Source organism: Maylandia zebra, linkage group LG7 (genome assembly GCF_041146795.1).
Source record: "Maylandia zebra isolate NMK-2024a linkage group LG7, Mzebra_GT3a, whole genome shotgun sequence".
Classification (NCBI taxonomy): Eukaryota; Metazoa; Chordata; class Actinopteri; order Cichliformes; family Cichlidae; genus Maylandia; species Maylandia zebra.
In genome coordinates, this window is record NC_135173.1 from 41,191,365 (window position 1) to 41,205,783 (window position 14,419).

The 14,419-nt window shown below is 40.0% G+C and overlaps 1 protein-coding gene across 2 annotated transcripts in view; it reads right to left on the bottom strand.

Moving 5' to 3' along the window:
* The window catches only part of tnksa (tankyrase, TRF1-interacting ankyrin-related ADP-ribose polymerase a), a 108,993-nt gene that overhangs the window by 51,415 nt on the left and 43,159 nt on the right, over positions 1-14,419 (bottom strand). For both annotated transcript variants that reach the window (XM_004538332.5, XM_004538330.5), the window contains one exon: positions 13,336-13,411. In XM_004538332.5, coding sequence (XP_004538389.2) covers positions 13,336-13,411 — 76 coding nt within the window. The remainder of the gene's footprint in view (positions 1-13,335; positions 13,412-14,419) is intronic.

Here is a 14,419-nt window from a genome sequence, read left to right on the forward strand (position 1 = left end):
CCACCAACTGTGCTGCATGCCTGGCTGTGACTTCATCCACTTCCCCAAAATAGGAACATGACTTCCACTTCCTTGCTGCAGCCCTGGAAGTATTCCAGTACTACCCGAGGAGGGGACTTTAATTAAGGCAGCTGAATTTAATTAAGGCAATGTTTTCGCTTTTTATGAGCAGACTTGTATGATGTTATGATTCCGTCTCGTATAAACAATCAGCAGGTTGGAAAAAAAAAGAAAAGAATCCTGCAGAGTTGACAGACATATTCATGTACCTGTTACGTTGTACAGTAAAATCCTGACAATGGCATGCATGGCTGATATTTATAGTTACATACAGGGAGTGCAGAATTATTAGGCAAATGAGTATTTTGTCCACATCATCCTCTTCATGCATGTTGTCTTACTCCAAGCTCGAAAGCTTGGAGTAAGACAAGGTAGTAGGCTCGAAAGCCTACTACCAATTAAGCATATTAGGTGATGTGCATCTCTGTAATGAGAAGGGGTGTGGTCTAATGACATCAACACCCTATATCAGGTGTGCATAATTATTAGGCAACGTCCTTTCCTTTGGCAAAATGGGTCAAAAGAAGGACTTGACAGGCTCAGAAAAGTCAAAAATAGTGAGATATCTTGCAGAGGGACGCAGCAGTCTCAAAATTGCAAAGCTTCTGAAGCGTGATCATCGAACAATCAAGCGTTTCATTCAAAACAGTCAACAGGGTCGCAAGAAGCGTGTGGAAAAACCAAGGCGCAAAATAACTGCCCATGAACTGAGAAAAGTCAAGCGTGCAGCTGCCAAGATGCCACTTGCCACCAGTTTGGCCATATTTCAGAGCTGCAACATCACTGGAGTGCCCAAAAGCACAAGGTGTGCAATACTCAGAGACATGGCCAAGGTAAGAAAGGCTGAAAGACGACCACCACTGAACAAGACACACAAGTTGAAACGTCAAGACTGGGCCAAGAAATATCTCAAGACTGGTTTTTCTAAGGTTTTATGGACTGATGAAATGAGAGTGAGTCTTGATGGGCCAGATGGATGGGCCCGTGGCTGGATTGGTAAAGGGCAGAGAGCTCCAGTCCGACTCAGATGCCAGCAAGGTGGAGGTGGAGTACTGGTTTGGGCTGGTATCATCAAAGATGAGCTTGTGGGGCCTTTTCGGGTTGAGGATGGAGTCAAGCTCAACTCCCAGTCCTACTGCCAGTTTCTGGAAGACACCTTCTTCAAGCAGTGGTACAGGAAGAAGTCTGCATCCTTCAAGAAAAACATGATTTTCATGCAGGACAATGCTCCATCACACGCGTCCAAGTACTCCACAGCGTGGCTGGCAAGAAAGGGCATAAAAGAAGAAAAACTAATGACATGGCCACCTTGTTCACCTGATCTGAACCCCATTGAGAACCTGTGGTCCATCATCAAATGTGAGATTTACAAACAGTACACCTCTCTGAACAGTGTCTGGGAGGCTGTGGTTGCTGCTGCACGCAATGTTGATGGTGAACAGATCAAAACACTGACAGAATCCATGGATGGCAGGCTTTTGAGTGTCCTTGCAAAGAAAGGTGGCTATATTGGTGGCTGATTTGTTTTTGTTTTGTTTTTGAATGTCAGAAATGTATATTTGTGAATGTGGAGATGTTATATTGGTGTCACTGGTAAAAATAAATAATTGAAATGGGTATATATTTGTTTTTTGTTAAGTTGCCTAATAATTATGCACAGTAATAGTCACCTGCACACACAGATATCCCCCTAAAATAGCTAAAACTAAAAACAAACTAAAAACTACTTCCAAAAACATTCAGCTTTGATATTAATGAGTTTTTTGGGTTCATTGAGAACATGGTTGTTGTTCAATAATAAAATTATTCCTCAAAAATACAACTTGCCTAATAATTCTGCACTCCCTGTATTAATGAGTTGGCAGTAGTCAGTGTTTTCTTGTACTGAGGCCGATCATGAAATGGCATTTGGAAATCACTTTAGAGAACCCATCCACCATTAGTGCATGAGGGTACAAGGGGAAGATATAGATATTTTAGAGCTGAAAGATATTGTAAGAAGCAGCAATGTGGCTCTCTAGCAGGAAGTGACTTAATTTCCTTCTATGTAAAATATCTGTGCTAGCTGTGTTAGCTAGGCCTTAAATGCATTCATGCATATTTTAAAGCTTGTTTTAACTTCTTTTTGAAATGTTTTTCATCAACTAAGGCTTTCATCACAAGACCGACTTCTGGCAATGACCAGTTGAAAAGGAAAAAAATGTATTCCCACCTGGTTGGCAAATGGTTGCTGGAGTTTGCTACAGGTTGCTGGGTGAAACATGTCACAAAGAGATATATACTGCAGTTAACACACATTTTTCCGTTGCAAGTAGTAATTGCCTTTAGCCCTTAGATGATCAATGACATTAAAAAAGGAAATCAAAAATAACTTTAAAATAGAGTAATAATTGATCTTAGCTTGGCTACATTTCAGCTACTTGAGTACTCCAGTCAGGGCTCAGTAGATGGACGCTCTAACAACATGAGTAGTGTCAGATGACTGGATCAATAAGCATATTAGCAAAATGTGTGCTATTCCTCTCACTGACACGCACACATACACACTATAAGCTGCTGACAGCTCAGCTAAGCCAGCATCTTGGAAGATAAATAACCTACAGTAAGTCTTCTCATCTTGCGCTTTCCATCTACACTTGCACAGTCGCACACACTGATATCTCAGCCATCACCTGTCTATCTGCTCTGCCTCCCAGCTAAAAACACAGAAGAGCTCACGGCTCCATGGAAAGTTTAAAGCTCAGCAGCTCAAAATGTAGTGTCAGGGGAAAAAAATAAATACATAAAAAATAAATAAAGTTTCATATTCATTATATATATATATCATAAAAACCAGAAAGTGTCCTTGTGACTTCCCATCTTAGACAAGCCTGCAAATGTTATATTCACTAGGTAGGTGTTTATTAACTTTAATTGCTTTTCTTCTTTTGGCATGAAAATGTATAAAGTACACCATTTAAATCTTCACACGTTGGAACCCACGAGCTGTTTGCACTTCATTACTTCATTACTGCATACTAGCAAACTAATAGTGATACAGATCCTTCCCAGCAGGAGTCTACATATTAAAGTAAGAGGTTAAATTTGTCACTGGAAAAAACAAACATTTCTTTGGCCTATTTTTCATCTGGACAGTAAAAAAAAAAAAAAAAATGCCTGTGAATCTTCCAGAGACAGGACATCCGGTGACACTCACAAACACCCCAAGTTCACTATTAAAAAGCTTCCAACAAGCAGAATTTACAGGCATTCATTTGACCGTCTATATATTTCCCTGGGTTTAGATCTGGAATGAAATGCACATTTTTCTATTCAACAGTAAAAGCTCAGTAACCAAACTTTCCTGAAAAGACAAGAAAAACTACAGAACTTCCACAATGACAAATTCTATTGAAAGAAAATGTAGCTAAATATACACTCCCTGGTCACTTCAGAACTGCCTTAATTCTTCATGGCATAGATTCAACGATGTACTGGAAAAACTCCTCAGAGATTTTGCTCTAAATTGACACAAATGCATCATGTTGTTGCTGGAAAATTTTTTGCTGCTGGAATTTTTTATTTTTTTTTTGGGGGGGGGGGGGGGGGGGGGGGGGGCTGCACATCTATGACTTGAATCTCTTCTTACACTAAATCCCAAAGATGCTCTATGTGACTGTGGAGGCAATTTGAATACAGTTAAAGAAACCAGTTTGAGGTTTATGACATGGCACATTATCCTGCTGAAAGCAGCCATCAGAAGATGGGTACACTGTGGTCATAAAGTGATGTTAAATGACGCTCAGGAGGGCCAAAAATGTCACCAGACAATGATTTCCCATCTTTTGTTGTCCAACTCTTGTTAGCCTGTGTGAAATGTAGGCTTCAAGGTTCAAGGTTCAAGGTTCTTTATTTGTCACATGCATAGTTATACAAGTATAACACACAGTGAAATGTAGCCTGACACGCTCCTCAACATGTGCAAAAAAATTGGGGTGGGGGGGGGGGGGGGGGGGGGGGGGGTGTAGAGGAAGAACGTTTTTATTTTTATATATATATATATATATATATATATATATATATATATATATATATATATATATTTACACACACACACACATACATTGAGTGAATGTGCAGTAGTAGCAGCAAGCAGGTGAATTCTGTACATTAATATGAATAGACATCTGGCTTGGTATCCTGCTTTTAGCTAACAGAAGTGGCAGCACCTGGTGTGGTCTTCTGCTGCTTCTAGCTTTGCTTTGTTGCATTTTTAGAGATGCTCTTCGGTATACCTTGGTTGTAACAAGTGGTTATTTGAGAACCTTCACAGAAGTTACTTGAGTTACTGTTGTCTCCTCAAAAGCTCAACACAGTCTGACCATCTTTCTCTGACCTCTGGCTTCAACAAGGAGTTTCTGCTCCCAGAACTAAGATAAGATAAGATAAGATAACCTTTATTAGTCCCACACGTGGGAAATTTGTTTTGTCACAGCAGGAAGTGGACAGTGCAAAAGTTATGAGGCAAAAATTAGAATACAGGGGTCAAAAATTGTAATTATTTATATAAATACTTGGAAGTTTAATAAATATTGCAAAGCTATTTATATTTTTTCACTGCTCGTTTTTTCTTACTGACCTCTTATATGACTCCAAAAATATTTTTGACATCTAATTTAAGTTATCAGAAGTAAAAAAAATAACATTCTTTAAAGAAAACACAAAAGAGACTAAGAGGTCCTGATTTTGAAAACAAATTTCAAAGCCATTTTTTCTTTAGAGTTAAAAATTTGCTGCTGTATTCCTGAAAAGTTTTGAAACCCTTGTTGTTCATCAAATGGGAACGATAAACACTGAATCTTGCTCTTTAGTTGTGTATTTCTTTGATGTTCGTGCCAGCAGGAACACAAGTGGGTGATGATTCTCACTGCTGAGATATAGATCCAAAAACTCACAATATTCTCAAACACACACAAACAAATGCAAACACACATTCACAGCAGAGGCAGCTCGACACAATCCAAAACTTGAAATGTATTCCCTGAAAACCAAACAGAGAACTAGATTACAAGCACAACTGCTGAGCATCAGTGCAGCAGAAGCTACAAGAAGGTAAAACTGAACATTTAAGACATGACGAGTACGCATGTGGAACCTCCGTGTGTACGGAGTGGGTAGTCAGAAAGCATAGGCCATTTTCATAAAGAAGCAATCTGAGAGCTATAAGAGTGTGTGTGCATGTATGTGTGTGTACATGGGAGTAAGCGGTAGGTTTCAATAGAGGCAGCTTGATAACACCATCCACTCAGCTGTGTTAATAATAACCCACTCTGATGGCTCCTCAATCATCTGAGTGCGCGCACATGCAGGCACACATACACAAAGGGGCATCTATATTGTGGTGGAGTGTAATAAGAAGGAGAGGTTCAGAAATAGAGCTGTGGAGAGGAAAACAGTGACTGGAACAGGCCTACATACAACACATGACCAAATGGACGCAAATACCTGACCACAGGGCTGGCATTGTCACATAAAATCAATGTCAGGATTAACTGTCTTATGCACTAATGAGTATTTCTCAAATACATATAAATCTTCAAAGTAGACATTTTCTTTCAGTAGTGAAAAAAAAAGCATTGTCAAAGCTTTTTTTTCCCACTCCTTTTATTTGGAACCCAAGAGGAGGGGCCAAAGGGTTCAGTGCAGTGAGGATTGGACCTTGGCAGTCCAATCTCTGGCTGCTGAGGCTAGCTAATTGGACGTGGACAATCCCTTTTCTGGTGGACAGGGAGCCTACTCTAACACACAAATACCTGAACACAGGCCTGGGTCCTGACTGTTTTCTGTCATGGTCCTGGGTCGTTGACCCAGCGTTTTGTGTTTTGTGATTATTTTCCTCTGTTCTAGTTATTCTGTGCCCTCCCCCCTTGTGTCCGGTTCGGGTTCTAGATTTCCTGTTTTGTTCTGAAAGTCTGTGTCAGTTGTCATTGTGTTCAGCTTGTCTCCTCCGGTCCTCATGTGTATTAGGTTCAGCTGTTCTTCCCTCCTGTGTGTGATTACCTGAATACCTTGTGTGTGTGTATATTTAGTGGGTGTCGGTCTGTGTTCGTTGTCGGCTCGTCTGCATTCATCCGTGTATCTCTGCGTTCTATGGTGTTCCTGTCTCTGCGTCTCTCTGCCCCGCACCCCTTTTGTATGGTCTCAGGTTTGTCAGTTAGTTCTCCCAGTTTAGGTTTCTTCAGTTGTTTTGTCATGCCTCACTGCCTGTTTCTGCCACTTCCACTTTGTAAATAAACATCACTCGTATCATCAGTCACTGCTGCATTTTGGGTCCTCCTTTTCCTCCACACCACACGGCTCACTCCGCCAGCCGTGACATTTTCAGTATGTTCAAAGTACAGTGTAAAGTACCCAACCTTCTTGGGGGTGCCTGATAAGGGTAATGAAAGATGCCCAATCTGGTGACTCCACTGTCCTACTGAGGGACTTGGAATCTCACGTGGGAAATGACAGTGAGACCGAAAATGTGACTGGGAGGAATGGCCTGTCCAACCTGAACACGACGTTGTGTTCTGTTATTGTTGATGCTTCTGTGCTAATGGCAGTTTGTCCAGAACTAAAACCATGTTTGAACATAAGGGTGTCCATGAACAGGCATGTCACTAGGACACCATAGGCCAGGATGCTTCCCGGGCACCTCCTAAGTGAGGAGTTCCAGACATGTCCGACAGGGTGGAGGCACCAGGGCAGACCCAGGACACGCTGGAAAGATTACATCTCTCAGTTGTGATCGGAATGTGTTTGTGTTAGTGTGTGTGTTAGTGTGTGTGTGTTAGTGTGTGTGTGTGTCCCGGAACGGGTGGAGGAGGTGGCTGGGGTGAGGGAGATCTGGGCATTTCTGCTTAACTTGCCCCTATTCAGCACATTAAGTGACGTGGCTGTTTGAAGATACTGAAACAAAGCTAATGTATTTTTTCCCCTCCCTTGTAGTAATTACGTACCTTGTAGCTTAATCCTGCATCACATATAACAAAATTGTGCTCAAAGAACCGACACAGCTTCTTTTTTCCATGCCAGCTCTTCTTTATCCTCGCACCAGACTACTTCTCTTTCTAAAACTGCTAACTATCGGGAGCTCACACACTGAGGGAGATGAGCTGTTTGTTAATGTAGCTAAAGAGCATTACGGATACGCCAATTACCCGTAAGACAGCATTCTGTTTGTGATTGATTAAAGCTTTGACTCTGACCGTAGCCTGTCCACATACTTTTGGGCATAAGGTCTGTTTCTCTTTCTGTCTGTTTGCCTTCCCTCTGTGCGTCTCTTCTCATGTATGTTGTATACAAGCAGAGCTTTTTAATTCTCGAAGAGCCGTCTGCAAATAACATTTATGCTCCAGATCTTTGTTTGTTCGTGGGAGTGTGTGTGTACGCATGTGTGGTTGAAAAGGGAGAGACTGAGAGTCTGTGCCATATCTAATTAAATTGAAATGTAGAACAAGAGGCTGGAGAAGAGAGGAAGACTGAAAGAGACGGCAGTGACTCTTGTTTAATTTTAAAGAGGAGTACCATTATTATCAATCATTAGGACTCTTCCAGGCTCTGTGTAGTGCCCTTTCATTATCTGTGTGAGTGTGATGCTCCCCTCTTGTTTATGATGATAAATGTCAATATTTTATACGTTGAAATATTGCAGATTTTGTTATAAAAGTGCTGGTTAAGTTATGTACGTTTTGCATATCTGCATACTTCAATGAAAAAAATGTGTGTTGTTTTTTCAGAACTTGGGGCAAATGCCTGTGTATATTATAATAATCCTATTTCATGAGAATGGCCTGCATTAATATAGCTCACTGGCAGTGTTTCCAACCATCAGGATACCTTTATGCTACATGCCACGCTTGCTTTTTTACACACATTACATTAAGAATTTGCATCTGTATTATGTAATACCCCTTATTTCATTTTCTGCAACTGAGTGTTTTTATTCTGACACTTTCCATCAGGCGACTGTGCTTTGGTTGCTTAAGTGAAAGGATGGGTGACAACTGCAAAAGTTTTTACTATCCCCCAGTTTCAACCAATATCTACAACCAGTAAGTAGAATTCAATCATTTCTGTTAGTCGTACCCCCCATTAAAATACCCTAAGACCATAGTGAGGATGAATCTGCACTGGAGTGCAAATGTATTCCACCTACCCTGCACGAGTGCTTTCAGCCCAGGCAATTAAAGAGCATTACAAATACAGATTAAGTAGAAGAGGTCATTTCAGTATCTGTCTGAACACAATTTTTATTCTCTGGATGAGGCTGCATGTTTCTATACTCATGCTCCATTAAATTTCGGCGTCCCTCAATGATCCGTTGCAGTTGTCCCCTGCATATCCAAAGAATTTCAAATTATACGGTTTTCCCTCTGGGGTCTCACATCCCCAGCAGGCCACCTGCACAGATAATAGCTAGAGGATGCTCTCTCACAATTACGGATACGGGAGTGATGTGATGAATACAAGCTGCAGCTGAGTATCATCAACAACACACCCAAGTACCCATAATTAGAGGAAAGAGCCTCCTCAAGGCTGTTGTAGCATTAATATGACAGTTACCAAAAGTATAGGGTGAAAGGATCTCTTTGGCTCCCTGGTTGTCCCAGCAGTTGCCATAGCAACCAATAATGTACTGCACGTTTTGCATCGGTGACCAATAAATTGCAGATATCTGTTTACTGAAAAAAATATATAACCAGATCACTAAGTTAAAACTCGAAATGTAAAAAAAAAATGCTTTAAAAAAATAAAGGGAATGTACTGATTTTTCTGAATAGCGCTACACACTGAGCATGTTGATGCCTCAAGGGAGAAAAATAGTAACAGCAAGCTGCTATAACATTTCATTGTATGGTGCCATGTTGAGTCCCACTCATGTTTCAACTCTGTGCCTTCAGTCTGCTTATAATCCATCTTCAGTCCCTATCATCACTCATTTAGCACGCACTGCAAAGAAATTCAAACATATGCTGTGTAATCAGAGGACATAGTTGATCGATTTATGGACAATTCTCCATAAATCGATCATTTTGAGGGGAGAATGATCATTTCCTATTAGCCCTACTGTACTAAACTGAGTGCAATTCATATCGAGGACACTCTTATGATAAGGAGTGAATGGACCTAAATAGATTAAAGTAGACCTGTTTGGATTTTCCTCATTTTCTTTTATATATACGGTTACAATATTTGATGTACATGAACATGAGCAAAGTTTCAAATGAGTCTGGCTCTGTATACAGAGCATATCCCTACATATGCCTAATATGGTCATCTCAGGTAAACAGTGTGCACAACAGTAGCAACAACCTACTGCTCATTTTTTGTTTTTTTGAGGGTTGCCAACATAACTGACTTAATGGGAAAGACAGTAGAGACGATAAAATGAGCCCAGTACAAAGTAAAGAACGGTTATTTTGAACTCAAAATCTTGCTAAACTGCTCTTCTAGTGGTACTGGAGATAAAATAAAAACATAAGGCTCCCACTTGGTTGAGCAGGCAGCCCAGATACTGAAGGCTAAGGTCCTATAACATCGTATAAGCACCAACTACTACATTTCTGGTACTGTTACATCCTTAGATAAAAGCTAATAGTAAAAGAAAATAAAGGATTGAATTCAGTGTAAATTAATAAGAACATGGAGATTGCCACCTGGTTTACCTTGTTTTTGTTTTTGCAGCTATAGATCTAACTTATTTTAATACATTTTACTGTCATGTTTATGGAGATTACAGTAAGAAAACCAAAGAAACCAACAGATAACAGTATTATACTCCACTGCAGTACTTTACATTAAGAAGCTGTTGTTCTTGTTTAAAGGAAAATTGTAAAATAACAGTTAAAACCTTGGTAATCTAGCAGCCAGTACTTTACTGTTATTGAAAACCGTGGCTTGTCACAAGCTGAGCTTCTAACATAATCTGACATACAACAAGCACAAACTTTTGGGTTTAGGGTTTAGTTTAATATGAAAATCTAAACTCTCAGTCTCTTCTCCGCTGAGAAGAATAACAGTTCAGAGTAAAAAACCCAAGAGAGACTCGATAAGGGCTCAAGTGGGACCACAAAACTGTTTGGACACTTGCTGCTGAAAAGTGGAACTGTCTTACTCTGTTCTCAAGGAAAAAACAAGGTTTTATTTCTGTCAGGCTGGAAAACAGTAATGTGCAAGGCCAGAGGGAGTACTTCAACTAAAGCTACAAAAATACAAAACTAGAAGAGTAGTTTGCTTCTCCTTCCAGTTATTCATCCGAGGGACTAATCAGTCATAAGCCAGATGTGCTGCTGCAATGCAGCAGAGCTCAACCTTAGGCTCAGGGCTCCCTGCGGACGCATGCGGTGAGGCTGTAGTCACAAAAGTTTCTCCATTAAGTTAACAGGATATAATACAGCACTTTTCTCTGTAGGGCTGTGTACTTTTGGTGTTGTACCTGGCATTTCATTTAGCGTGGCTGGCATTCTTTCAAGTTCTAAGTTCTCACTTTATCCTCTGCAAGCTAATGAGATCAGAATTAACTTCAAACTGCAACCTTAGCTAACTGCTACAGTCTCATCTCACTTTTATTATTATTATTATTCAACTGTAGCATTATTCAACTAAGTAAAAGGTCTAATTATAATTAGGGTTTCCGAAAGTTTACTTTAGACCATTATGAATGTTATTGAAGTCCTAATTCACATCTATAGTTGTAAGAAAGGGAAAATGGAGTCCCAAAGAGGCTTGAAGAGTAAACAAATGAATTTGTCTAGTCACAATTGGTCGGCATGGTTTAACTCATTAGCCCTACTAGGAGTATATTGAAGCTCTTTTCCAAACTGAGTAGTTTCTGTAATAATGTCTTATCTTTATGGGGGAAAGAGTTAAAGCAGTTGACATCTATCAGCTCTGTTTTTCTTTGACTGGTGTTAAGCCATCATGTCCCAAGTCCAGAACATCCCTGATCTTCCTGTTAGTGTTCAAACATTGTCCCCAAAGAAAGATATAAGAGTTAAAATTGTTGCTACAGAGTGAGTTATACATGGGTTGCACTTGGTAATGGTCCTAATGTAAATATAGAACATTATTGGGCGATGGGAAACATCGGCGGCATCTTTTGTCCACTTCAAGTCTTTCTGACTTGTTGACAGTAACTCTGTTTCTTTTTTTTTTTTTGCAAAAGTTTGCAAACTGGGTTTTTCCAACTGTTCTTGATGAATGCTCTCATAACAAGAAGATTTTTAACTTCTACTTTTTTAATCCTTTTTTTGATCGAAAGTTGCTATTTTTGTTTTATGGGAGGAGATATTGAGCCAGCCCACACACCAGATTCTGACACAAAAACTACAGCAGGTTCTGACTAAGCCACGCAACTTTTATTCGTCGTTATTGCATCCATATTGCTATTTTTGTTTTAGTGTAATCATTACAATAACATTTAAAAGACTGAATGTGCAATCAACTCTCTACAACATTAGCTTCCAAAATTCAATACATTTTTATGACCCGTCAAATGAGACATTTTAAAGGCTTAAACTTTAGATGATTGATAGCATTTTAGACTCAATTTTAGGACCCTAAGGAACTCTGCAATATACCCTCCATATGACCATTATGGGAAAAGTTGTAAACTGTGCTTCCAATTCACTAAGCAGCTTTCAGTATGTTGAGCTTTGCATCTGACAGTACTGGAAATGAGCCCACACTTGGGTGCCTCCTAATTAACCGGGCTTTCCTTTACTCTCCCTTGGACATGTTCGGAGAACTGTTCCAAGATGACCATTAATTTAAATCAAAGCTAATTTCACAAATTTAATTTAATGTCTCTAAAATGTCTTTAAAAGGAGGGACTCTATTCATCCCTTCACATGACTTGCATTTTAGACTCAAGCTACTGTACCTACAGTGTCTTACAAACTGGGCATCTCATCAAGGGCTTGAACTCCACATGACAACGGACAGATTTGCTTGTTGCCTCTGCCAACAAGGTTATATGACTGGTTCAGTTTGTCTGTTTGTTAGAATGATTACTGAAGGTTACAAAGAGACCGGAGTGAAAATCTTACCAGAGATGGTGCCTTGGCCAAACAAGTGATTTTTCGAGTCGATCTGGATGTAGATGTGGATTCAGGAATTTTTGAAGACGATTTTTATAATCCAAAACTGAGCATTATACAGAAACTACAAGAAAACAACTTGACCAAGGTTGTGTGTTGCTTAAGCATGAAGGTTGTGAAGAGATTGCAAAGCTCTGCCAAGGCTGAACAATCTTAGTCACCTTATATTTCTGAGTGAAGAGTACTCAAAAGTTCTGCCAAGGTTTGACCACTTATAGATATTTTATGTGAAAGATTTCTGTCTGGGCATCTCTCACTGGTTTCAAGTTCTCACAAATTTCTCCACAGCCAGTCAGAATTATCAATGTTATTATCAAAAAGGCTGCTCAGAGGTCGTTCAAGCATGTTGCTAGCCATTCTGTCAATCACACTACATCTTTACAGGCCTTATGGAGCAGATAAGCTGGGTTTTTAAGCCTATAACTCTTAATAAATCATACCTGCAACTTTAGCTTTACTATTTTATCTTTTATATAAATACCTTCATGTTAAAGGTTACCCTTAACTGTGTGTCCTTCAAAGCCTCGGCTCATTTTGCACAAAATAATTTGCTTTGAATGAGGAATAGGATGGGAACTGTGTCATTTTCATTACTATCAATGAACACACCTGAATCCATTCTTCACTCTTCTTACTATTCAAAGCTAATCCATGTACATGCAACTGCAGTAGTGCAGACATTCAAATACAAGTATGCTATTGGGGGGGTAACTTCACAATTTGCATATACTTCAATCAGCTGTAAAAGAAGGAAAAAAAACAAAAACTGTACCTTTGTTTCAGAGACCGTATCCCTGAGTGTGACAGTACCGTGCGTCCTGCCATCCTCTGCTATTGTTCAGCACGGGTACTAATTTATTCATGGAAGGTTTTGTGTCTTCATCTATTCATTTTATTGACTGACAGCCGAGAAAGGCTAAGCCTGCTGGTGAGTGCTAGGATTATTTCATAAAGCCAAGGCCCACAGCAGCCAATACCAGCATTTGTTTAACTTTTCTGGGCGAAATAATAAAATAAAACCACCAGTTGGTTGGTTTTGTACCCCTAAAACCCCTCCGAGTTGCTCAGTCACTCAGGAAATGAGTGATGAGCTTATTATTGCTCGACTCTGTGTGGGTGGATACGCTTTTGTGCATACACGCTTTACTCTTACCTTGCGGCCGTCACTCGCATGGCAGTTGACGTTGAGCGGCGTAAGCAAGGCCATTAGCTTCTCCTCGTTTCCACTCCTGCAAATGCACACACACATACATAAACACACAAACGTTAGACAGAAAACAATCACTGCCACCACCGAGGATTAGCACCGTTGCTCTGCAGCAGTATGGAGGAGAGAAAATGAGGGAAAATTAGATAAGAAGCTTGAGATTGAGGCAAAAAGCCTGAGAAATTTGATCTGCAAAAACGTACTGGCAGAGGAAATGTTTGGAGGATGGACCGATGCTGGATGGACTAGTGTTTTCCTGCACAATTGAGTGCAATATGCCATGAAAATCAATTAGAGATGCCTCTTTGGCCACCTAGCTAAAGAGGAATTAAGATTTTGTCTGTACTGCTGATCTGTGTTTCCTGGTTCTTGGACTGACTGGCCTGACATTGGATGACCACCAGGAAGTGATGCCAAGGCAGCAGCCAATCCAACTACCATCCACCCCGACAGCCATAAAATAAGAAGCTGTCAGTTGGTTTAAAAAAAGGATTACTGTCCCATTCTTCCATGTTCCTCTTTAATTCTTTTATCCCTTCTTTGATTGGACCTCTCCTTCCTTCTCTTTGTGTCTATATTTTTCATACTCTATTTTTAAAAAAAAACCAAACAAAAAAAAAAAAACATTCACATCCAGTCCTTCTCCCAGAGTGAAGTTTCCATGTTTCCTCACTCTCGTAGCTGCTTTTCACCCCATTCCAACCACCATTACCTCCCATCTCTTAGTTCTCCCCTCCTCATAGTTATCTCCTCTATTTTCCTCCTGCTCTCTTCTTCTGCAATTTTTCCTGTCCACCTCTAGTTCCAGTATGCAGTGGCTTCCCCTTTTTCCTTCTATTTCTTTTCCAAGGACTGTTAGCAAATACAAGAGAGACTTCCTTTTTGATGCATGATGTGTTGGATATTTGTTTACACTGTGGCCATGAATATTATCTGAAATTAGTCAAAAATTGAAGGAATATCTCACTATTTTCTGAAATATGTTACGCTGCTTTCTTGCCACTATCAGGAAGTTACACCGAGCAGCTGA